Source organism: Cygnus olor, chromosome 3 (genome assembly GCF_009769625.2).
Source record: "Cygnus olor isolate bCygOlo1 chromosome 3, bCygOlo1.pri.v2, whole genome shotgun sequence".
Classification (NCBI taxonomy): Eukaryota; Metazoa; Chordata; class Aves; order Anseriformes; family Anatidae; genus Cygnus; species Cygnus olor.
Window position 1 is genome coordinate 97,017,153 of NC_049171.1, and position 25,685 is coordinate 97,042,837.

The 25,685-nt window shown below is 39.1% G+C and overlaps 1 protein-coding gene and 1 long non-coding RNA gene across 4 annotated transcripts in view; both read left to right on the forward strand.

Moving 5' to 3' along the window:
- Positions 1–25,685, forward strand: part of HHAT (hedgehog acyltransferase) — a 165,393-nt gene that overhangs the window by 10,584 nt on the left and 129,124 nt on the right. For 2 of the 3 annotated variants that reach the window (XM_040554067.1, XM_040554068.1), the window contains exons 7-8: positions 4,729–4,900; positions 16,667–16,817. In XM_040554067.1, the coding sequence (XP_040410001.1) occupies positions 4,729–4,900; positions 16,667–16,817 (323 nt within the window). The remainder of the gene's footprint in view (positions 1–4,728; positions 4,901–16,666; positions 16,818–25,685) is intronic. The other variant, XM_040554069.1, reaches the window with a different exon arrangement.
- LOC121068692 lies at positions 4,957–15,324 on the forward strand. The gene is made up of 3 exons (XR_005819035.1): positions 4,957–11,387; positions 12,057–12,276; positions 15,264–15,324. It is a non-coding gene; the product is annotated as an uncharacterized LOC121068692 (long non-coding RNA).

Here is a 25,685-nt window from a genome sequence, read left to right on the forward strand (position 1 = left end):
AAGTCTGCGGGACTTTTTTTTTTCTTATCTGAAGTCACAGTTTATCTAGGCTGACGGGAAGCCTAAGTAAATGTTTGGTTTCATGCTTTTGTGACCTAGTGAGTTCCTGTCATTTAGGTGAATGATTTTGGTCAGATTTCTACTTTGATCATAAAATTTATACCACGGTATTGTTTCCCAAGCTTGACGCAAATTATCATTCCTGTGTTGTTTTTTTTTGTTGTGTGCGTGGTAGGAGAACTCCTGTGACGACACATTTTTTTTTCATTAAAAAAATATTTGCCTTTTTAAAAACATGGCAAATCTTAGTTTAACCCTGGTTATCATGGGCAGTTGGTGTCTAATTTTAATACCAAAAAAGATTCTCTTGTGCAGCTCCTCTTTGCTACATCAGACATACCCGGTAGTCAGCACTTCAGAAAAGTCTGATTAATCCCAGTTCATTGAGGTTGCTGCCTTCTGCCAGTGAAGAAACACTGATAAAAGTGAGGTCTTGCATTGGTTTCTTAATATGCAAATAATACCGAGGTGAAGTTGTGAAGGACGTGGTAGCTCTGGTGAAGGCAAGTGATCAGATAGCTTTTGTTACTGCTGCAGCACGTGGGATCTTAAGGCACCATGGAGATACTGGTGTATTGAATGAGTCCAAAGCTGTTTGATGCGATTGAGTGGCAATTCACCGTGATTCAAGGAGTGGTGGGAACGTTTGCGCTGTGCCTGTGCTTTTGGGAGAGCTCCAGAAAAGGTGTCCTTGTAGCTGAGTCAGCCTGGAAGGATCGGCTCCACTTGCCTTCCGCTGCAGCAGGAAATGTCTGATTCCTTTACTAAAAGCCCTTAAGCTTTTGTGAATCATACAAATGAGATAGGAGAGGCAAGGTAGGTCCCTAAATAGACACTAAAGTTCTGAGGCTGACTAATGCATTTGCATGCTTATTTTCCATTACATTTAATAGTAGGCAGGTGTCCAAATCCTCTCTGTATGTTTGAATATCTCAGCGTGAGTTCTTAAATGAACCTGGAGGCTGGATGCTGTCAGGTAGGAAGCAGAGGTGCCAAGATGCTCCCTGAGCTGTGACTGGAGGAAGTGTTATACAAATTAAAGGGGCAGAGTCAAATGATCTTTCACCACTTTGAAGAAAAGTTGGTTTCTTCAAGTGCTTACTGCCAGTGAGATGTCATTAAGGGAGATGAGTCAGATAAGCAAAAGCATCTGTGAGACTGACAGAAGCGTGTAATAAGCAATCTTCCAGGCTTCACTGAGAACAAGCCAATCATCTGTGCATCTTTAATGCCCTTTTCAGGAAAAGACAACAACTGGGGGAAATGGGGACTAAAAGCCTTCAAATGAGTAAGATTGTTCTTCTGCTAGACTGACTTATATGGATACCCAGAAATTTTTCTTTACTGTTTATTGTTTTATAGCTTTTAAATTGTGTTAAATTCCACCTATATTCCTGTACTGCAAACAGAGAGAAATGATTTTTCTCAAGGAGTGTTTCAGAACATGTAGAACAGTCATGTTTCAGAACATTCAGACTGTGAGTAGAGGGCAGCTTGGAGCTAGCTGTGTGGAAAAACTGTGTGTGGAGTCTTGAAATGAAACTTAGCTCATCTGGTGCAGCTCAGTAAAGACCTGGGCAAAGCCTGTCTGTATTCTTGGTTTGAGACAGAGTGAGGGGAAAAACAAACATGGAGAATGGGATGCCTATATTTGCATTACGTTGTCATTTAAATATGCACAGACCTGTTCTGTTAAAGCCATAAAGAAGACAAAACATTGAACAATTTGTTTCTTGGTGTATGTCAAAATGCATGAAAAAGTATTCTTAGAAGAGTCATGTCATCACCTTGACAGCTGAGGTTAGAGAAGAGTTTTGAAGATAGCAGTTCTCAGCAGTTTGTTCAAAGCACACAGTACAAAAAACGTGTTTATTGCTGCTATCAGAAAAGGAGATGGAGAACTGCAGAAGCACTTAACTGAAGTTGAGACTGAGAAGAGGATTCCTGCTCAGTGTGCTGGAAAGCAGAGGTATTGAAAGTGGAAGCAGAGAAACTGTTGTATGAATAAAAAAGGTTAATAATAATGTTGGTAATTTGCATCCACTGCTAGACAGAAATGAAAGCCGTGGTATTTCACCAATGGCCTTACTTAATTTCTGGGTAGAAGTAGAACATACCAGTTCTTGTCATGGATTTGAAGTTGAATTGTGCGAATACCTGTGATTAAATGGTAGTCTCCGAAATGTCATCTAGTTAGTACAAATTTATCTATAAAATTAGTATGCTGCTTCATTTTCAAGTGAACAGAGCTAACTGCATGGTAGGTATATCGTAGCACAATATACCTTAATAGCATTAAGCGTTAATAGCATTAAGATGATTGGGATTTTGAGGAGGTTTTTGTCCATGCAGATAGGTGGGTTGCTTATGTATGTGCATTGTTGGTGTCCAGTTAAAGACTGAAGAATGTAACTTGGCATACATGCAATGACAGATGAAAAAAATAATTTTGAGGCAATCCTATCTTTCTGCTATTTCATCATATTCACTTTTAACTGTGGAAAGAAGTTAAAGTAATAGTATGCCAATTTGTTTACTATAGTTAGCACGGTAAGAATCTTCTGGGGTATCCTGAGAAACGTGTCAGCTGCAAAACTTTGTCTTACCTGATTTTTAACTTGCACTAAACTGGCGTTTGCTCAGCATGTCACATAGGTCTCACTGGCCTTGGTGATGCTACAGGAGAAGAGTGAAGAGCTGTTCTCAGGTAGTCAATCCAATACAGGTGGCAGAAGTTTGAGGTATTTTTGAGCAAGCAGTTATTTTTTCTGTATTTGGTAGCATTGCTGCTTAGGAAATGGTATTCTTCTTCACAGATGTAGTATCTTTAAACTTTTTTTTTCCATTATCCACAGATATTGATGAAATACAGGAATTAAGAAATGCGTATCTCTTCTGGATTCTGTTAAGATTAATAACACTTGGCTGTTTCTACAACAGATTTGTTCTGTGGGACTTGAGAATGATTAATGTAACCTCAGGACCAAAACATTTGTTTGATGCAGCGTACTTTCATGGTTGGTCATTGGGATTGGACCTGCCTGGTCTGTAGGCTGCTTGGACAGTTTGACCAAGTAGTCCTTCTAATACTCTGTAGCAGATGGTGTTGCTTTTTTTGTTGTTGTTGTTGAGCTCCCAAAGTGTCTGCATACCATGATGTTTGTGCCTGCCTGCAGAAGGAAGGACAGGGCTTTTTCCTGCATGAGACTTGTTACTGATGACATACTTCTGGAAATCGAATAGCATTGTCAATTCAAGATGGTTTAGTTCTAGCAAATTTTTACAAGAATTTGAAGGGGATGGGCTTTCTCTGAGAATTTAACAACATGACAGGAATGAGCCAGGGGTACCGGCTTTTTGCGCATTTTTTTTAGTAATTCTCATGATGTCAGGGAATTCTCACAAAATTTGCAAGGAAAAATAATTCACAGTTACATGGTAAGATTCTTCTGTGAAAGCTCCATGTTTTCTTGTAATCCTTTTGTCCAGGTTAGGTGGGCAGGTTGATATTTCTACTTTTTGTAAGTACTTCTTTGTAAGTACCTTCTTCCAAGCCTTTTAGTTTGCTCTTGTATGTCCCTTTCTTTCTGTTATGTGTCTCTGTGTGAACAGACCTCAGAATACCAAGTGCCATTAGAAGATGTGCAGAAAAAAAGAAAGTAAAGAACATATTTTATTGTCCTGTGCTTCGTGTATTTATTATGGTATATTCCATACTTAAAACTGCAAATAAATGTATGCTTATTCCTGGGTAGATACTTTTGTCTGGATTAGATGCTTAGGAACTTGTTCTTGTGGTCAGAGTCAGCTTTTAATAAACTCCTCTGAAGTTTGACAGCCTTCCAGAAATAAAGTGGCTGTTGCCAAGGCAGCCCTTCCTCAGGCCATCCTGAAAGTGATGACATTCTGGGTAATGGACCTTAGGCCTCCTGGCAGTATATTTGTTTGGCAGCAGCTGGTGACTGGGATGTAACTTCTGAAGTGACAGTGTAGGGACAAGAGAGCGACATCTTTTGCGTCATTGTACATTCAGAGAGATGCCTGTGGAATCACGCCTTTTAAACTGTCCATTTGGAATAAATGCAAAATGGAAGCAGGTAGAAAGATCATATGTTTAAAGCACTGGGCAGCATATAATAGCAAAGCAATCCAGAGACCCTTTGGCACATGAATACTGTGAGGGAAGAGCAGTCTGGATCCCCCTGCATTAGGGTGCCTATTGTGGAAATTGCACCACACCAGCAGATGCCATTGCATTCCCATATGGTTCAGCTACACAAGTAGTTTCTGCAATGCAGAGAGAATGGAAATGTCATCTGGAGGAAGGGAGAATCTCACTGCATGGGAATGGAACTGAATATTTTTAAATACTGCAGCTAGTCTTGGGGTATTGACTGGAAACTTGCTTGGCTTTGCTTACCTCTCAATTTTCTACTTGCTGATTTCTACTTCTTAGTGAGTTTGAGAAAGAAGAAACCAGACTCCATTGGTGTGTCTGGAATTCTCAAATGGGATGGTCAAGTGCCCCCTTAATAGTAATGAATAGTAAATGAAACCTTTGAAATGAAATGAATAGTAAATGAAAAAAGGGAGGGGGTTCTTAAGATGAGTCTTTGAGTAAAACAGTCAGTTATGTGTCATATAACCTCTTTGGGTTTCTTCATTTAGATGAGGAAACAGGAAGCCTTCAGTTTGAAGACCAATGTTGGCATCTTAATCGTGGGCGTAATTCGTATTTTCTTTTGGTGGTGCTTGGCTGAGCTAATGATACACCTCATGTATATCCATGCTATCTGCAGCAGTTCTCCACCTTTGGAAGCTGTGTCATACTGGGCCTTAGGTGAGTACATTAAAAACAGTGAAGAAATCATCCTTCTCCCCCCACTTCCAAGAACCCCAGTTTACTTTTATTTTTATGTCCATCTGTTAGTACTTACGAATAGTACATTATGGCCACTCACTGTCAGGAAGATGATTACAGACTATTCAGATAACATGCAGATTCTTTAAGGAGCTTACAGTTGAACTTGTTGAACTTATTGAACTGCTTCCAAAATTCAAGAATTTTTTTTTTGTCTAATGTATGTGTGCATTTTTAGTCCTTACATATAAGTGGACATTTAAAACAAAAAATTTGTTCAGTGTAGGGAAGAAGGAAGGGAGATGTTAAGAATCAAAACATCTCGCACCCTTTATTGATCTCTTCTGTCTTTGATGTTCATATTCATATTGAAACATAAAATGACTATACTTATCAAGAGTAGAGGGAAGAAATTAGAAACAAATTAGCCTGAAAGTAATTGTCTATTCCTCTCCTTAGTTCATTTTTTCCTTCTTGTCTTCCTCTTCTGTCACCTCCCAGCAGCCTGGTATTTGATTAAAATGGTTAACTGTGAGGGCAAAAATGGGCACTTAAGAATGTAACATAATATGGTAAAAGCTTTGCTTGTGGGTATGTAGATAGAAACAGGCTAGCCTGTAAGCCACTTGGATGCATGGTTTGTATGATTTTCTATTGTCCTGCTACGTATATCACCACGTAGGAGGAAAGGAAGCAGCAAAATGCCAAGCCTTAAAAGTGGGCTTGGAGAAAGTCTTGAAGTTTACTGAATTGAAGGGGATGCCTCTTATTATATCAGCGAGTAGCAGGAACTGGTATCACATACTGGTGTGGTTCTGTCAAGCATTCATTAAACTTCACTTAAGAGCGATGTGGTGGAAGAGGAGGACCACTGCATACCAGGCTTTGGCCAGTAGAGGGCAATGCGTGCGTGCTCTCTCTGCATGTATGCATGTAGACACATATATATAATTTTGTATACAGATATATACTATGTATATAAAAAGAGACAGAGCAGTAAGCCTTAGTGGATTGTCTCCATGGTTCATTTCACTCCTCCCCGCTCAGTCACCACTTAGGAAGCGGATTCTGAGTTTGCATCTCTGTTGTAAATATGAATTCACTGATGAATTGGATCAGCTAGCTCCCAGCATTGTCTGTACGTGTGACAGAAAGCTTTGTGGTGGTGTTGAGCATATGGAACCTGGTAAATACTGACCAGCTGACAGGGCAGGCAAGGTTACAGATTTAGGGACGGGGTATTCCAGGTTTGGTGTTACTGGCAGTTTCCTCCCTGCCTTGAAGAAAGCCTCTAACTGTTGATTAAAACAACGGTGCACAGTCACATGTTACTTTTCAGAGGAAAAAAAAAAGTAGGCTGTATATTCATTTAATGGAATTGAGTGTTATATCCTAAGAATTAAAGCTGGTTTTGAGCAGATATTTAGAAAGTACTTCAAGGCAATTTCAGGTGATGAAATCCTGTTTTAAAGCAAGTTTGAACTGTAGAAGTAGTTTGGACTGTAGAACCGCTGGATCAAGATACAATCATTTGAATTGAGACAAGTGCCCTTTGGAGACCCTGCTTTAGAAGAACTATGTTCAGAGCGTAACCCCACACTTATTAAGCTTTGTCTTAGTAGTGAAAGCAGTTGCTCAAATATGATAGTTCAAATAAGATTTTGTGGCAGAATCTATATGCAGAAATCTATCACTCTTTAAAATTTTTTCTCTGCAAGTTTTATCCCAGTAATTACACAGGCTGTCTTCTATCACTGATATGTGTAAGGGTATCTAATATTTTTCTACTGATCCTTACCTAGGTCATTATAGATCTTAATTATACTTCTATACCAGTTCTTGTACAGAGCCAAGTATTCCCCTCTGTTACTTGATATTCTGTGTTATTAAAACCAATTAAATTGTATAATGGAGTCATGAGACCAAGAAGCTTGTTGTCTCAAAAGGATCAACTGCATGGTATATTAGCCTTCTCAACTACTATTTTTCATTTTGTTTCCCATTTAACCCACAGTAGCTTCAAGATGGCATGGAACATCTACTTCCATCAGGTGATACATATTTGCCCCTTATAACAGGCTAAATTTGGGGAAAAGGTGTTAGGCTGTCTTGTAGTCAACTCTAATTAGGGAAATTGTAATTGCATCTCCATTTTTCTTCTGGGACATCTTTGAATTATAGGCATTAAACACCAGCAATTCAGGTAAAGACGAGTGCTATAAGATTTTGCTCAAGGGATCTTAAGGGCATTGATACTGGCTAGAATACACCTCAGAGAATCACAAAGCAACACAGTGTTCTGGATCGCTTCATGTAGCGTTCTTGTGAAGTGAGATAGCAAAGAAATAAAACCTGACTGAGTTACATTGCTTGTTTAAAAACTTCCACTGTTCACTGTTGTTAAACTTACGTGGCCACAAATGACAAGAAAAATGCTAAAATTACCTAAAATAACATAACTAAGTGCATGGTTTTATTTGCCATGCAAATACATGAGATATATATATATATGTATATAACATGGGACAATGTGTGACGACCCAATTAGAGAAATGTTTTTCTCTTGTTTGGAAGGAATTAGAAGTTTCTGGAAGCAACAATATACAAAAGAGTGCATGTATGTTTTTAATACCTGCAGCTAATCCGAAGATCCTCTTATATCAAATGTTCAGGTTCTTTTCTCCATGCTATTTACAAGTCAGTACCTGCGTTATAGTAACAGCACTCTTGCCTAGAGATGAGATTACCTCATACTTTCTGATTAATTTGCAAATACATAGTTCTGTGTATTCTCTTACTCTTCTGAATGTGAACATGTGAAAATCAGCAGAGAGTTTCTCCTGTCACAGAGGAAACCACCTTGTGTCCCAAGTAACCCAGCTGGGCTACGTGTTTCTTGTGACACTTATTGTCATAGTGTCTTAAAGGATCAGAGGCTGTTGTAGCCTTACTTCACCCTTGATTTGTTGATTATCCTCCAGTCTCTTTACTTCCGATGTAAACTATCTTCTCTTCTGTGACCATCCTTGTTTCTTTGTCTGCTCTTTTTTACTGTGAGGATAGAGAGTCTCTGGAAGCAAAAGACGACAAAAGTACCCACCAAGCAGGAAATACATTCACACAATGTACACATGGCTTTTAAAATTCTTTGCCACAAGACAGCATGGAGGCTAATGGTGAAAGCAGTCAGCGTTATATAATAGTAAGAATTTGGAAGAATTTCCCCCAAAGTTTGGAAGTGATAGTAGGTGTTCATGTTGTGTCATAGCAAACTTTGACTGCAGTTCAAATATAACTGAGTAGTCTGTCACAGCCCCTGGAGCAGTTCTGCTAGTGTCCTTGGTAGCGGCAGTGATGGTGTTAGAAGTAGTGACGAGGTGCAGTATGGCGCAGACTGGTGCAATGAGTTAGGAGAGTGTTTTTTGTATTTTTTTTTTTTTTAGAGGAGTTTGAATGTGTCTTTGCATGGAATTATTCGTGCTGAATGGCATTGTGAAACAGCAAGGTTAGACCATGGAAAAATGGTATATCAGTAGAACACTTTAAATCATTAGTTGGAAGGGTCTTCCAGAGGTGAGGTAGGCCTGTGCCCTGCTCATAGCTGGTCTGTTTAGGCCAACTTGCTGAGGGCTTTGTCCAGATAGGTCTTGAACAGCTGCCAGAATGGACGTTTCCCAACTTTTCTGGGCACCTGTTCTGGTATTTGACCAGTGTCACGGTAAACAAAAACTGCCCAGAACCAGAAAGTCCTTCAGACATGGTGAACTAATAGTGAACTGAAATTTCCCATGTTCCAACCTGTTACCTGTTGTTGTATTGCTATGCACTGGCTCCATCTTTGTAACCTCTCCTCAAGTTTTAGGCAGCAATAAGGCTCCTGTAAACCTTATTTACATAAACCCAAACAAACTCACTTTTCTGAGCTTCTGTTTGTGTGTCATGTGCTCTATCCCCAACTGTCTTAGTGATTCTCTCTGCTGGACTTGCTCCAGTATGTCAGTGGTTTTCTTGTGAGGGCAGAGCCCACAGCTGGACACAACACGGCAGCTGCAGCTTCACAAGTGCCAAACAGGGAAAAGATCACTTCTCTGGACCTGTCACCTTCAGGTCCTTCTGAATAGCAACCCTTCCCTTCAGTGTATTGTCCGCTCCCTCAGCTTGGTGTCACCAGCAAACTTGCTGAATGTTCACTCCGTTTTGTCACCCAGGTTGCTAATGAAGACAGTGAGTGGTACTGGTCTCAGCTGTGGTCTCTGAGGGGATGCCACTAGTTACTGGTGGCCAACAGCTGTGCTTTGCATCACTGATCACTGCTGTGCTTTGAGCCTGGTAGTCCCAGCCAAATTTTCTTACATGTTACCTACTTATACAAACCATGTCTCACATCTCTGGTGATAAGGAAGCTATGGCAGAATGTGTGAAAGTTGTCATTGAAGTCAAGGTGCACAACATCTGTGCTCCTCCCTGTGTGTTGAAAGCACCCATTGCTTCATACTGAAAGCGGTGACATTGGTGAGGCATCATGTTCCCTTGGTAAACCCCTTTCTCTGTTCCCATTTAGTTTCTTGTCCTTGATGTGTTTATAAATGGCTTCTAACAGGATTTGTTACACAAGTTTTTCAGGGACTGAAGCGTTGTCTCAGTTATTGGGTAGATGAAGTCTTTCACTGGAGTAGTTACTGTACTATAGATGGAACAACTGCTGTAATTGAAATATTTTGTGAATTCTCTTCAATGGCTGTTTTGTGCCGTTTGTATTTGTAGTGGACAAGCTTCTGGGTCTTAATTTGGGTGATAATAACACTGGAAACTGTGAGCAGAAGACTAAAGACAGTGTATGTGTAGTTCATCTAAAGGTAAAATCTTCAATTTTCTTCCCATCATCTGTGTTTTCCTGGATTACATCTTTCCCTACATTTCCTAATTTGTGCCTGGCAGTCACTGGAGTATACCTTTTATCAGAAAGGCAGCTTACTTTCATGCCTTGTGAATCAATGAGCTGTGGAAGTACATAGTCAACAACCTGCACTGAGACAGAGCAAGTTGCATCCCCTGTGCATCAGTCTTTAATGAGTAGAAAAGTAAGTGCATTGTTAAACTAAGGTTCCTGGATTTTGGGGAGTTTAAATGAAAAATGGTTGGAGTCCTTGTTGGAGGGTCCTGTGAAGAACAGCAGTTTTGTAAAATTATTCTTCATGTTGTTGTTGTTATTACGTAGAAGAGATTCTCTACTAAAAGAGAAAATGGACATTCATTATTTAAGTTCTTCAGGCAGTACAAAATCTATAGTATGATTCAATTTTTTCCATTCTGAAAAATTATTTTTAGCTGGATTTCTGCCAGCTAAAACATGAAAAAAGCTGGCCTTGGGTTGGATGCACCTCTGCCATTGGCTAAAAATACAAAGAAAACTGTTATGGATTTGTCTTTTCAAGCTATCTGCTCCTCTGCTCCATACTGCAACGCTCACGTGGCCCATAAATGTCACAATTTCTTCTACCACATGTTGCTCCTGACATGTAAATTTTGTTTCCTGTAGTGTTTCCCACATGCTGCTTTAAACTTCTGTACTTAAATAGCATTGAGCTTGGGCTGGTCATAATGCAGGAAGAATTCAGTTCTGAAATGGGAGGGCCTCATGAGCTGCCATGCTGGCAGTGGTACTGTTTTTGATACCAAAAGGGTTGGAGCTCAGGTGCCTCTGATTATTTTCAGTGCAGCAGAATGATGGGGAGAGAGCGGTATCAGAGATAACAGCAGAATATATTTTGCTATTTTTGATGTGGCCTTTCAGACTGACTGCTCATGTCCAGAGTGGCTGAGATGTTTTCAACTGACTGACTGCAGCATTACACGGGCCGCTAGTTCAGATACTGGAATACAAATGCCACATGCATTAACAAAAATCTGCATCGTACTGGTCTGAAGAAAGTGTAATTTCCTGCCGCGTACACAGTCATGTTCTGTTTTACCAGTGGCTCACGTTTGTTAGCAAGAATAACATCCAAAAGGAGACATTAGTCTCCTATGTGGAGGAGGAGGTGAGAGCTGGCTTTGGTTAGAAGTGCTTTTAGACATGCAAATGACTCTTAGGGGTACCTTCAGGTATAAATAAGTTCAGGTCGTCCTCCATATTTCCTATTACGTCCTTTTAAAAATATATTTGACCAGGAATTTGTATGTATGTGTATTTTGTGTCAGAGGTGTTTCTTTGATGGAGAGATGTGTGCATGTATGATGAGTGATCTTTGGGCTTACTGTATTGGTCTTAACCATATGCCGTTTGTTCTTTCTAGTGAAGCATGTGCAACTTACTGTGCTGGTTAACTATCGTTATTTTTATTATTAATTAGGTTCCAGTGCTTTGAAATGAAATTCTCTTTGAACATCATGCTGCTTACATAAAAACAATCTGAAGTGATAGGATCTGCTCAAAGGTGGAGCCACCTGCTTGAATTTGTAGTTGGTGAATTTAATTTTTGATTTGTTAAAAGAAGTGCATGTAAGTTTCTCTTTGAGAAAGCAAGACCCACAGAGCAGTCTGTGCAAGTCAGATGCAGAGTGCTGTTTTGGATGTGTTGTGGTTCTTTTTCTAATAAGCCTATAAATAGGAAATGAGTTTAAGTTCATTCTTAAGAGGCACTCAGTGTTTTGGTATTGAAATTAGGGTGTCTGTGCATCCATCTAAATAGTAATGAACCACTAACAGAGTAATCTGAGATTTTTTGTTATCTTGCAAGATACTGCTAAGGAAAATCTGATTAAAGTATTTGGCATCTTTGTGTCTGCTTTGGAAACTGGAGTATAAACATGATTCAGAAATCTTAATAAGATTTTTATTCTCTGAAACATTGGGTAGTTAGTTCAGTGCTTCAAAAAAAAAAAAAAAGTAGTGAGGGAAAATGCTAGATTTTTGTAAGTCCCCCTGCAGACTAAAATTTCAGATAATATTAGTAGTTAACCTACTTTTATGGTTAGTCTGTTACTCACGTGGTAACTGCTGATATATTTAGAGAGTTCTTTCCCACAAATATTAGAACATAATGCCTACTGTAGGTGTTTGGGAGTATTTAAGGTACGTAGGTAGCTTTCAGGTATGTCTGTCCTTTAAAGTTTTCTGGTTTTCTTTTTTAAGTGATCTGGAAGACCTGTCTGTGCCAGACCTTCAGCCTTGTTTAAGCAACTTCACTTTGGCATCATTGCATCTGTTCAACTTTGTTGCCTTAAAAGAAGTACGCAGCATTCAGGGAAAACATTGTGGGATGGACTTTCCTGTCACCGCTCCATACATTTTGGGTTTTTATTCTCGTGTACTCTTGAAGGCTGGGCTGTGAAGCCAGGCTGCATGAATCCCGGTAATATTTTCTTTCTTTCCATCGTTCATCTTGATTTTGTGAGCCGGCACCTCTTTCAAAGCACTGCCAAGTAGCAGTGAAAGACACTGCTGAGCAATACAGGCCTAATTATTAATTGCATTGGTTTCTGTTTGTTAGTTAATGAAATTAGGGTGCTTCTTGTACTGTCCTCTTTTGCAGTGGATAGGGACAAGGTAACTGAACTGAGCAGTCACTTGTGCGGTAATTCACGTTAGTGCAGCTTGTACAAGAGGGTGCTGTCCCCCTGACCAGGGGACAGGGCAGTACCAAATCGGGAAGGTCAGAGTCGGTCCTGCCGTGGGGCTCTTGTCAGGGGGGAGAGTGATGTTAGGAAGAAGATGCTGTAGCCCAGCACACAAAGATTGCCAATAATCATGCTGTTATTGGTTGAGTAAAGAGAATTTTATTGGTCAAGGAATCCATGCATCATATATATATATATATATATATATATATATATATATATATATATATATATATATATATATATATATATATATATATAAAATGCATCCATTTGTGAGGAAATCCATGCATCGTATATATGTATGTGTGTATATATATATTTCCTGTAAGAGAGGAGATGCAGAAAATATGAGAAAGGGTAAATGACCCCCAAAGCTCAATATTTTGAATTTGATGATATGGCCACAAGTTCTGAGCCATTGTAAATGTCTGTTTCTTATTAGACCTGTGCCGCGTGTCAGTAACCCTTTCAAAATGACTGCATATTTGTCTGATATGTGTTTTCTAGTTTTACCTGTCCTGTTTATTGACAGAAACAAGCATCTACAATTGTTAATGTTGCAGGTCAGTGTAGCTGTGAAAAAGGGAAATTTGTGCTGTCAGGCTCATGCATCACCAATAAAACTGAAAGCTAAGTTAAAATTCTTGATCATAAATACGTTTTGGTGATGTTTTATGGACAGGAAAAATGGTTTTTAATCCCTATATGAATATTTTCTGTCATTAACTTATAGAAATGATCTATGTGATAATTTCTGTCAAAAATTATTATACAAACAAAACCAGCCCTGTGAATATTTTAATTATTCTTAAAACAAAGCTCTAATAAAGTTATGAAATGCAGTTTTGGAGTAAATTTAAAGAAGGTAAAACTTTGCTGAAGGTCTAGAAATGTGTTTTTAAAGTCAGTGAAAATCTGGAATGCTTTATAAGGATTGCAAGGTAAGAAATTGAAAATATCAATCTCTGTACAAGTCAGTTAATTTAATCTGGGATTTCAAGCAGCTTGACTGTTGAAGTGCACGGGGTTCACATTGTATGGGTACTTTAGCTCAATAATTTTTAAACCGTAATACATTTAGTTCTTAAACTTCACCTTGACTCTGAACCCTTTGAGACCATTTATTCCAGGGAATAGATATCATTGCTGCAATGCTTTTTCCCTTAAGTGTTTTTAATATACACTTGATATAGATTCTCAGCTTTGTTTCCAATTTAAGATAATGTTCTTGTGTGAGTTCTTTTTAAGCTTTAAATAGAACTCTAGAGAACGAAGTGTGTTACTGATAATGAATTTGAGAAATTTAGCATTGATCTTAAATTTCTTTTATTTCATGGTTTTGTATCAGATAAAGCAGTGTACTTCTGGCTGCTTTGTGGTATAATGGAGCAAATACAAAGCAGCTGGAATATTTCAGGTATGCAAAGGTTTAAAGCCTGTGCATGTTGCCAGTGCAGACCAGCTGTTGTGCAGCTGTGAACCTTGCTCTTAGATTTTCCGTGTGTGGCCCAGACCTCTCGCACAGCTGGGATGAGTTGAAGACCATCAAGAATTTCATTCACATATTGATGGGGACCTTCACATCACTGATCTTATGAGCATTAGAACTGCCACACACAAAGCACCCAGTATGTGCCAGGCAGTGGTGTCAGTGATGTGTTGCCTATGCTTTTTTAAGATACCAGTGCTGTTGAGCTGTCTGCTAGTTAACAATAACAACAACTCAGACTTACATTAAGTACTAGAGATGGTGTAAATGCTTTTTTTCCCTTTTTTCAACTTGTTTGTTATAACTTTATATCTGAAAACTCTGAACACTTCATCATCATATTTTGTCCCAAGAGGGTGGTGGTCTGGGTCACTAAATCTTTATCCATCGTGCACAGCCAAAGGATTTTGAATTTCACCAATGCACAGACAGCTGTGATCTCCATAATCAGTTTGTGTGGGTGTCAGCATTCAGCTCTCCAAAGAAATTTGTCATAAAAGAAATGAGAAATTGAATGAGATGGGAATTAAACCAGAAAGTTGGCTGTATAAATGATTTAGCAGTAATCTAATGTGTAGCTAACTGGCTAGTATCCAAATTGTGCTTTTGATTGTTTGTTTTCCTCTGGGGAAGAATGTTACTGAATATTAGATGACTGCTTCCCTGAAGGAAAATACTATAAGACTCATGTCTAGGTATTTTGTTCTACCATCAGTTTTTATCTTGTATGGCACAACTGTTTCTCATATCATGCATGTGGATGATGATATTAAAACTAAAAATGGTGTATTGCAGCAGCGAAATGCTGGCCATGTGTAAGCCAGCAGGAGTTTTCCAATTTACATTGCTAGTGCCAGAATTTTACCCTAGGTTGTTACATATTTGATGAATTTTTTAATGTTGAACTTTAGGTCATCGTTCGCCATGTGCCCATTAGTAAGCAGAATGCAAAAGGGATGCTTTGGCGCTGGTGCTGGGGGAAGGCAGATGATTTAGGTGTTCACAGGCTTGTATTGCTGGAGTCAGATTGAAAATTTAGGCTCTACGGAAAGTGTGCTGAAGGTTTTGAAATTATATTAAATATCTAAAGTATTGCAAACAAATTGCAAGGTAGTTAGTATCAGTTAGAAAAAGCAAAACAGTGGAAAGGAAGGAAACATAACAATGGCATTTTATAGCTTTTTACTCTACCAAATGACACAATTTTCACTTCCCCTCCTTTGGGACTAGTTTTTTAGTATCAACTGACGATCAGAGGGAAATTTCTCCCAAGGCAGAGCAACTTCTTGGAGGAGTGAGCTCCCATCTGTTTTAATGAAGGTATTGCCCTCTGCTTTTTATAAAGTTTTGCTTCTGATGGTTATTGGTCAAATTCCGTTTTACTTGGCAGAATAATATTTAGAATACTGATATGAACCATCTTGTTTTATTTACAAGTCTGAGCATTCAGAGTTGTTTAAAAGATCATCATCTCTCCTGTGCGTTCCACCCTGCCACCAAATCCCGGTATTCAAAAACTTGAGTCATATCTGGGCTTTATTTGGGTTTTGGGTTTTCTGTGTATGCTTGTGTATATTTAAAAAAAAAAAAAAAAAAGGAAAAAAGTTTTCTTCCGTTGTTGTGAAACTTACTACTACTATCCTTTTTTTTTTAGTGATGGTTAGTGATTCTTGTCACTGTCAAAACCTTACATGCTTTTGAGGAAACAGGCCAAGCATCGTGAGACTCGGCATGAAGTTATGAGCTGTCAGTGCTGGTAGTTGTCAGGCTGAGTTTCAGGGTGCCTGAATTTGTTACTGCCAATCCTATATTTTTTACTCTAGGACTGTGACTCACGGTAAATCTGTAAGAATAGCCAGTCTGATTTTCATCTCACCTGTGTAAGATTACTGCATTTTGTGCCATATCCTGGGGTTACAGTGAGCTAGCACACCACCAAAATTTCTCTTTTGGCACTCAGGCAACTAAAGCACTCTAGGCTGAGGTCTTTGTCCTGTGGGTTTAAAACAGAATTGTACCTTCAGTATTATGCCAGATGGAGTTCCAGTTTTGCTGTGCCTCAGCTGCGTCAGGAGGGATCACCTTGGGAGTCTTGCAGGGGGTACAGTCTACATAGCATGGGCTGTTTGTGAAGCTGTCAGGATGAGCTGCAAAGATGACTGTTGTTTGTAGCTCTTTGGGAGGAGCAAGTGAAGAATGCAGGTCAGGATGCTGTACAAGTCCAGTATTGACTTTTTTTTTTCCAAAGATGAAAGCTTGTTGTCGCTGGGGTAAGCATTCATCACTTGTATCAGTAAGTTCTGATTTTTCATACAGCCTAAGTCCGTATTTGTTTTTTGTAGACGTCAGTGCCCACAGTCCAAAGAGATCTTGGAAGTGGAAATACAGGTGCTTACTTATGCCTTTGTATTAGGATAATAGTACTGTTTTGTGTGTGCCTAGAGTCAAACTGCATGTGCTTCCATGTCCTATATCTGTTACAAAATCAGGGGTTGTATATCCTATCAAACAACAGTGCTTGCTTCAGTTTTTTGAATAATTTCTATTGAGAAGTAATCAGTATCAACAGACTTTAAAAGTATTTAAAGAGTTGTTTAAGGTATGAATTTGGTGTGGTGGTTTTGTTTTTTTAGGTGGCCTGGCTTTAGCTCAAGTATTATTTTTTTATGTGAAGTACCTGGTTCTGTATGGTGTTCCTGCCCTCCTCCTTCGAATGGATGGACTCAAACCTCCAGCTCTTCCTTGCTGTGTGAGCCTGATGCACAGTTTCACTAAAATGTGGAGGTTAGTCATTATTGCTTTTTAGAAAATTTATTATTGATCTATGACAGTAAATGTATAAAAACGTACGTGTGTGTTTTCACAGTCACGTACATGCCTGCCCATTTGTAGGCTGTACCCCAGACTTCTAGAAACATTACCTAAAACAACTTAGATTTGTCAGCTTTTCAGCACAGAGGCTTCTCTCTTCCATTGTGTTAGAGCCTAGCACAACGGGGCTTTCCCTGTTTGGTCTCCGACTGCTTTGTGATATGAGTAAAATTTTAATTTTAGTCATAAAAACAGCGGGCCTGTTATTATCAGAGCTTTATGGGATGAGATTTTCATTTTGTTTCCTGCTTGAAGCTAGTTGTAATAGGCAAGCTTTATGGTTTGTAATAGTTTGCAACTATTGATATCAAGTATTCAAAGAAATGCAGCATAAATAGGGTGGATAAAACAGATGAACTGTTAAAAAATTATTTGAGCTACTACAAATTCCTTGGTTTAAATTGTCTTTCAGAAAGGATTTGAACTGAACTTCTGACCTACAGAGTTAATTTAGAAATCTCTGTTTTTTACTGGGCAGTCTCCTGAGAGCTGCATCTCTTGGCCTGCTGGCCTTCGCAAGCAGAGCTTCAAACAGCACCATTTTTTCCTTCTCTCCCAGTTATTATACCAGGGAATCTGAACATTGCTCTGGAGGTGTCAGATGAATCTGAACTTTAGCACAAATTCTAATGATGCTGCTCTGTCAGGTAATTGTAACAGACAGTGCAAAAAGTACTCTGTATACCCATTTTTGCCTGCAAAGATGGGTGTGGTATATCACAATAAAACCATCTGGCATTCTTTTACAAAATATTCATAACACTTTCTTATAACAAAATTGAAACTAGTATCTAAACAGATAAAGTTTAATTATCTTTTTACAGAAGGAAAAAAACTTGAACTGCTATTTACCACTTGCCCAGATATTTTGTTCATATAAGTAGCAAACAATCGATGCCAGAAATAATAAAATGATTTCACGGATGGGATTTGTTTGTTTACTCTGTAGGTTGAAAAATCGGTTCATGTACTGCTGATTTGATTTCTTTCTCTGAAAGCCATGTGGATAGTAGCATTTCCTATGGCTGCTAGTGAATTATGGGGCATTCTCAATTATCTAAGAAATCTCACATAGCTTGCCCTGTGAATCCCTGAATTATGATGCCTTTGTGTCTTTACAGTTAAACCCATGAATCGCTACTACCCAGAGGCTTTCAGTCTTTCTGTGTTTTGTTGTGCTGTATAGGAACATCAGTTTTTAGAAATGGGAATAGCCTTTGTTTCCAAGATGTGTGACTGGACAGGACTGGCCTAGACCAGCGAGTGTTGAAGTGATGAGCTTTGCTTAAAAGCTAGGAAAAAATGGCGAAAGCAAATAACTTGTGTTGTGAAGCCTCATGAGCAGTGATGTTTTTTCCTTGAAATGTTAAATATTTTTTGGTAGTTTTCTGAATATATGGATTTTTAAATGAATATTTCTAACAACTTCATCATAGAGCAGTTCAAATAGGCACAATGTTATAAACATTCATAATTTAAAGATGGTAAGATTTGCATGTAGCAGATTCTGTTTTCATAAAATGATAGCCTAGTAAAGCTTCCTTAAGATTCTTAGAACCAGGATTGGGAAATGGAGTGGAGTGGAACAACCCAAGTTACGTGACGGAGTGCACTGTCACATGTCTGGCATCTGCGTGGCTGCTTGTGGTTGCTTGGCTTGCTCTTACCCTTCTACCTGGCATAGTGGAGAAGCTACTGTAGGCTACCCTCAGACACAGGGTATTATGCTAGGTAGGCTTTCAAAAGACCCAGTATTGCTATTTAAATGTCTCAAAGTTATTAGCAGTGCAGATTATGAAGTAGATAAGACAGCCTGAAGAGAGAGACAACGTGAATGTCACAATGTAAGGAATACAAATATGCTACTGAAGAGTTTTGCACCACCACCTGGTGTCCTTTCAGCGTACCAATAAAAGATTTTGATGTGACAAATCTGAACCAGTGTAACTTATAATCAGTGCATGCTGACATGTTTCACTGTGTAATATAGCAGGTGGAAGAGCTTTCAATCACGGTAACAAAAATACCGCAACTTGTTGTCTAAAATTTCTCTGGAGCTGAAAAGCAAAGCAGGTATTAGAAAAACAAATCGGGTACTCTGCTTCCCCATTTATGATACTAAACACTTAACCAAATTGTGTCCATTCAGACTTATAAATAGAGGCTGTAATTAAAAAGAAATTATCTACTTTATAGTAGATTCTGCCTAATCTGCATTTTCTTTGACTTGGGAGGCTGTCTTGATTAAAAAATTAGCAATCTTGTTTCTAGTCTCATGGCTAGTACAGGTGTAGAATGTGTTACTATGGTTTCATTTCACCAGGATATCATCATCTTGGTAAATATGCAGTTGCATAGCTAATAAATCCATGATAAAGTTACTACTATTCAAAAGTTTGACTATAATTGTGAAAAGGAGGTTCTGAGCTCCTGATGCCAGATAGGGCAGCAGTTCATTGGCACACCAACTTAGTTTTTAGTGTCTGCTGTATCCTGTTTAAGTCAGGAGGAATTAAAACTTGTCGTTACCAAGGGTAAAAGCGAGGTATTGGAGGGCATGAGAGGAACCGCCATTGTTGGAAGCTTGTGAGTGCTTTTGAAGAACTGATCAAGGCCAGTATTTGCTGTGCAGCTTCTCACCATGGTAGCCAACAGTGTAGTGCAACAGGAAAAAAAAGACGTGCTACTGTTAGAGCATTGCTGAAAATGGCAAATTAGTTCAATATGGAAAATATCCTAGTGGAGAAGTAAGGGTGTGGAAACTAGAGAAGCAATAATAGCATACAACTAAAACCCATGTCAATTTTGACTTATCAATGAATGACTTCGGCAATGTATTACACAAAGAAACTTGTCAGTTCATAGTTTTAGGCATTTAGCCCAGATGCCATTCATGGGGAGAAAGAGCAAAAGGAAGAAAAAAAAAAAAAAGCTGTCATTTTTGTTTTTCCATGCTACGTTACTGACTGTGTTGAGTGCTTTTCTGCAAAGACGTTGGACACGTTGATCAGATACGTTTTGACATGCCATGGGATGGAAGTAGCATGGCACAAGTATCCTGTTATCTCTGGTAAGAGACTGATATGAGGTTTGTAGAAGCACAGCTCCTCCTCTTCTCATGCCTGTCCACCTTAAAATTTGCACATTCCCAAAACCCTTATCTCAAAATACGTGCTATAAATGATATAGCAGTCAGCCGCAAGAGCATCGGGTATTTTGAGGTGATTTGCTTTGTATCTATCCTATAATTCTGGACAGCTATTATTTGAAAGCTCTCTATTCCATGCCCTCTGATGGGACTTAAGCAGCAGCTGACACTGAGAAGCAAGAAAAGTGAAGATAGGCTTGTGCATCTTTGCCTTTTTCTGTGGAGATTAGGAATGTCATTCCTGGTCTATTTGCAGCCTTTGATTTTAAAAGAAGTTGTCCAGTGTGTTTCAGAGACTCTATGAGGTAAAACAAAAATGTATCTTAATGATCTAGCTTCTCACAGGTTCTCATTTTAAAAAAATGTTAATGTCACACCATTTCTGTTTAAAAATCAAAAGGTATTTTTCCCCATACCATATTTTCAAAGGTGATCTCTTAAATATGGAAGAGGATTACTTGAAAAGGATAGTTAGATGAAATAGAATTACATCTGCAGTGTTGAAATGGCCTGGTGCTTGTGAGTAAGGGGAAACTATATCGAAACCTGTGAACAGAAGAAATGGGTATCACCGAAGTGTGTAGAAGCAGAAATACCTCAGTGACTGTAAGCCATGTTAAACCTTCTTTTTGCCAATTTTAACCCTAGAAAGGCAGTTAGATCTGTTTTGTTTCTCCTCTTTGGACACACATGCTGAATTGGGGAATTAGAGAATAGATGGTATGGTGCTCATAGCTGTACCTGAATAAGAAGGTAGACAGTGGAGTGTTGATTGGCATTCTTGTTAATTTCCTCATAGAGATGGGATAAAAATACTGGGTATAATTTTGACCTTGCTGAAGTCCCTGTCAAACCCGTGATTGGATTTAGTGATGCCAGGGTTTTATTTTAACATCTCTGTTGGGACGGGACTGAAATGGACTTGCTGAGTTAAGCAAATCCATAAGTACTGCTAGTGCCAGTGGAACATAAGAATATGCAAAGTGTTGAGATGGCTGGCCTTTCATAAGAATGATGCTTAGCACTTGCTTCACCTTTTTTTTGTTTTTTTAAGAACTGAGGCCTAAAGAAATAAAGGTCTCTCACAAGTGTACCCTAGTTGTCACTGAAAGACAATTTTTTTCTGATGTCCACTGTTGGATTGCATCGTGCATGTGTGGTGTGATGTAAACATAACCTTCAAATAGTAAACCTGCTTGCCAATATCAGAATAGTTAAGCTGCCTGCCCAGCAGCTGAGTATTTAATTCCAGAATTGTTAGACTTTTTTGGCATTGAAATAACGTATTTCTAAGTTGAAAAATATCATCTTTCCTGATTTACTGACCTGTTGTATTTTTTCATTAGCTCCTATGATGTTTAAAGCCAGGCATTGATCTATGATACATTGTTTTTAGCAATATGTAACCTGAGTACATGAAAGATGCTTCAGTTCTGGACTGCTTAGGCATTGCTTCACAGAGACAACAGTTAACTGCTTTTGACGTCAGCTAAATTAGTGTATGCTACACTTCTTACCTACTATACAGCTCAATTTGCTGGTTATAATAAAGCTTTAAAAGGGTCTATAAATCTTTTCACTGGAGAGAAAATCTATTATTTGTCACTTTAGAGTGTAAAAAGAGGCAATAACAGAGCACCCTAATCCGTCTTCGGTCTAAATTGCATAATTACTGGAAATTTATTTGCATGGTGACTGCTTTGTTACTGTAATTTGAAATTCCTGGGCTTTTTTTAATGAACAAGTCAAGCCCACCTACTGCTTATCACCCACAAAGCACGTTCTTTGTAGTATTGGACATGAGCTCAGCATAGATACAAACTGTTACTGCTGCTCCCATTTGGCCGACAGCACTTTGTCTGCTCACAACCACTACAGAAAATGAGTAATAGCTATTAATAAACTTCATTGTTCCATTTGCAGGAAGGATAGGGAACTCTCATAGTAATTGGATAGTCGCTCTGCTTGGCAAGACTTGCTCAAGGAAAACTGAAGGAAAACTCACCCTACGGGAGTTTGCCACTAATGGGCATTAAGCTTCATCCACTCTCCAGGAGATACTGCAGGTTTTTGAAGAAACGTGGAAAGCAGAAAATTAAAGCAATATTTCTTCTGAAGGGTTCTAGGAGAGATTAACAGAATATAAATGAGATTTGCTCTTTTCAAGAAAGTGTATGCCTAATTGTATCAACCGAATCCAGTGTGAGGCATACATGAGGAACAAGAACTAATTTCTTTCTTAACGTCTCCTGTGTACCCAAGACCTGTGTGTAAATTTACATGGACACTAGCAGTGACTGCCTGCTTGGAGTGGTGCTTGTTTCTCTGGACAGGAGATTGCTTTAAAAAAAAAAACCTCATTTTCTAGAATCATTAAAGCTTTCCTCAGGCTTTCTGATATAATACAAGTTGAGTGTTTTAATTGGAACAAAACAACAAAACAAATTAGATCAGGAATCTAATTTATATGCTGGAGGCCACTAGCAGTTCATAAAATCTTTTATGCAGTCCATAAAAGAGCTTTCTCATAGATCATTAAGGTTGGAAAAGACCTCCAAACTCATCTGGTCCAACCAGCCCCCCCCCCCCCCCCCACCAGTATCACCCACTAAACCGTGTCCCTAAGCACCACGTCCAACCTCTCCTTGAACACCCCCAGGGTCGGTAACTCCACCACCTCCCTGGGCAACCTGTCCCTGTGCCTGACTGCTCTTTCTGAGAAGAAATGTCTCCTCATTTCCAACCTGAACCTCCCCTGGTGCAACTTGAGGCCATTCCCTCCAGTCCTATCACTAGTTATCTGTGAGAAGAGGCCAACCCCCAGCTTCCTTTCAGGTAGTTGCAGAGATCAACGAGGTCTCCCCTGAGCCTCCTCTTCTCCAGACCACACAACCCCCAGTTCCCTCAGCCGCTCCTCACAGGACTTGTGCTCCAGGCCCCTCACCAGCTTCGTAGCCCTTCTCTGGACACGCTCCAGGGCCTCGATGTCCTTCTTGTAGTGAGGGGCCCAAAGCTGAATGCCGGATTCGAGGTGCGGCCTCACCAGAGCAGAGTACAGGGGGACGATCACCTCCCTGGTCCTGCTGGCTGCACTATCCCTGACACAAGCCAGGATGCCGTTGGCCTTCTTGGCCACCTGGGCACACTGCCGGCTCGTGTTCATAGGGGCCATCCTGCTTTAAAACATTTTTGCTATCCATTTCCAGACTGAGCTCCCAGCTGGTAACTTTAACTCCATAGGTGAAACTCTGGTATACTCTTTATTGATGTTTGTTTTTTTTTTCTCAGAGGTGAATGTCTCTGTAAGGAAATATACCAATGTTGCGCTGCATCCTGCAGTATATAGAATGTCCAGAGTCAGTCCAGGTATTTCTGCTCCTGTTGAAATCAATGAGAGTTTTGCTACTGGTTTTGAGAGGGTCAGAGTTTGATTCTGGATTCCCTCCATCCTTATGGATAGGAGGAAGCTCTATCCTCTCCCTGCAACTCCATGCAGGAGATACTTTGCAGGTAGAAGGTTTAGGGTTCAGCCTTGGAAACACCACTTATTCACAGTACTCTTTTTTGAAGTGAGGTGTTATCCTAATAATGTAGGAAACCAAAAGACAACTTGATATTGCTGAATCATTCCAGAAGAAAACAGAACAGAAATTGGAAGTGTTTTATCTAAAAATGAAGTGTTAAAATTCCTGTATGTCCTTAAGCAAGTGTCAGAGAATATGATAAAGATATCTTTATGTATACACAAGTCCAGCTTATTATTACTATAGCGAGAAATTGCTTGTCAAACGCATGATATAAAAGCATTTGACAGTCTTCATATTTTTTCTTTCAAATAACACCAATTTTTTTTTTTACCTTTTTAGTTGAATGCTTTTTTTACACTGAAAAGAAAGCTGCTACTACTAGTTTGCTGCATTGCAGATGGTTAAAGCTTAAAATCACAGCTCGTGAACGCAAGACAGCCCATTGAAGTTTGAGGTCTGGGCTTAAGCTTGTTCTTAAGGTCTTGATGTTCAAAAGAAGATTGAGTTCACTTGAGCAAAAATTTTCTCAGTGGGCTGAGCCAAGATTTGTTTCATTGCATGTTGTATGTTAAAGATTGAGATGTTTTGTTTTTTGAGTAGGAAAAGATATGTTTTGCTACTGTTTATGTTCAAGGAATGCCTGAAGAGCTGTGTATATGTTTTTGTTACAGATTCTAGCACCGTATCGGGGGAAAATGGTGAAATCCATGTATGGGTGGAATTTACCACGTATCTTGCTCTATCTAGTTAAATGGCTAAAGTTGAAAATGAGAGCTCCAAGAACGTGTGTAGCATGAGTGCCCAGAAAGCATTGCAGTGTGGCTTTCAAGGCTCAGTGTTGAAAACGATATTCTGTAATTTGGATAATAGATAAATTGTTGCTAAGGGTTGTTGGATTGGATCTCATTTTTCAGTGTTATCTGCCTCATCTTGCATTTTCCCACCTTTATTTTAAGAACTATAAACAGTAGGCAGCTCTTGCTTTTTAGTTAAATGTTTTCAGTTTGCTTGCTATATTTGTACTGAAAAGTACCTTCTGTGACAATTTAATTGTCGTTTTTCTGAGTTTTGCATCTGCTTTCTAAATAGTATATCCTAGCACGATGACAGTTACATTATTTACAAAGCAGTGTGCTGTTTGTCACTGAAACATAGCTGTTTGCTATGAAGGTGTAGGTTTCCAGTAAACTTGCAGAAAACAGCATCTCTGAATCGATGCAAGCTATAAACAGACAAAAGTGTATTTTAAAAAATACGGATGGCTTTCTGAGGTCTTTAATAATGCAGATAGTGATGAGTCAATTGGTAGCACTCATTAATGAGAAAATACTTATTCTGCTTGGTAGGTGTACCCCCTCTAGGATTTGCTTTAGCAAAGTTTTATAGTTCTCTAATTGAGACATTAAATAATAGTCCTTAGCAAAGTCTTTATGCGGGTTTTGTATCTGCTTTCCCTATAGTAATCTTTTTCTTTGGACAAGGCTTAAAAACATGTTTCAGACTTATGTCACAGAGTTGTAATTACTTGTAATTTGGAAACCTTAATCATTTGGAGATTGCCAGCTAGGGAAGTTGCCACAGGAGCCATTGGAGGAAAAGTTAGCTCAAACATATGAAGGAGGAAAAGTAGTTTAGCACTGCCAAGTGGTGGGGCATCCATCTTGGAATTCTCTTGTTTACAAGAGAATTGTTGGGAATTCTCTCGTTTACACGGTCTTTTGGGCATTGCTGCTGTAAGACATTGAGAAACAAGGGACAGTGAAGCAGCCTATTAAGAGCCTCATGTCAGTGAAAGCAGCTATCATTCAATAACCTTTCAGTCTCCAGTGCAACATGTTCTGGTGTATAGAGACTTCAGTCAGCAGCTCGCTGGCAGAATGCAAGGTTTATTTGCAAAGACTGCTAATGGAAGTGCTGGTTTTCTAAGTGCTTTTCTGCAGTTAAATAGGACAGGTTCCTCTGAGGATATATGAATGAGTTAGATTTTCTAATGTTAAGTTTAGCTATGTTTGTACTAGGAAGGGCTGTGAAGCTTTGTCGAAACATTGCAACAACAACAACACTTCTAAGAGAAGGTGAATACTCTCAGGGTAGAGAGTACTGAAT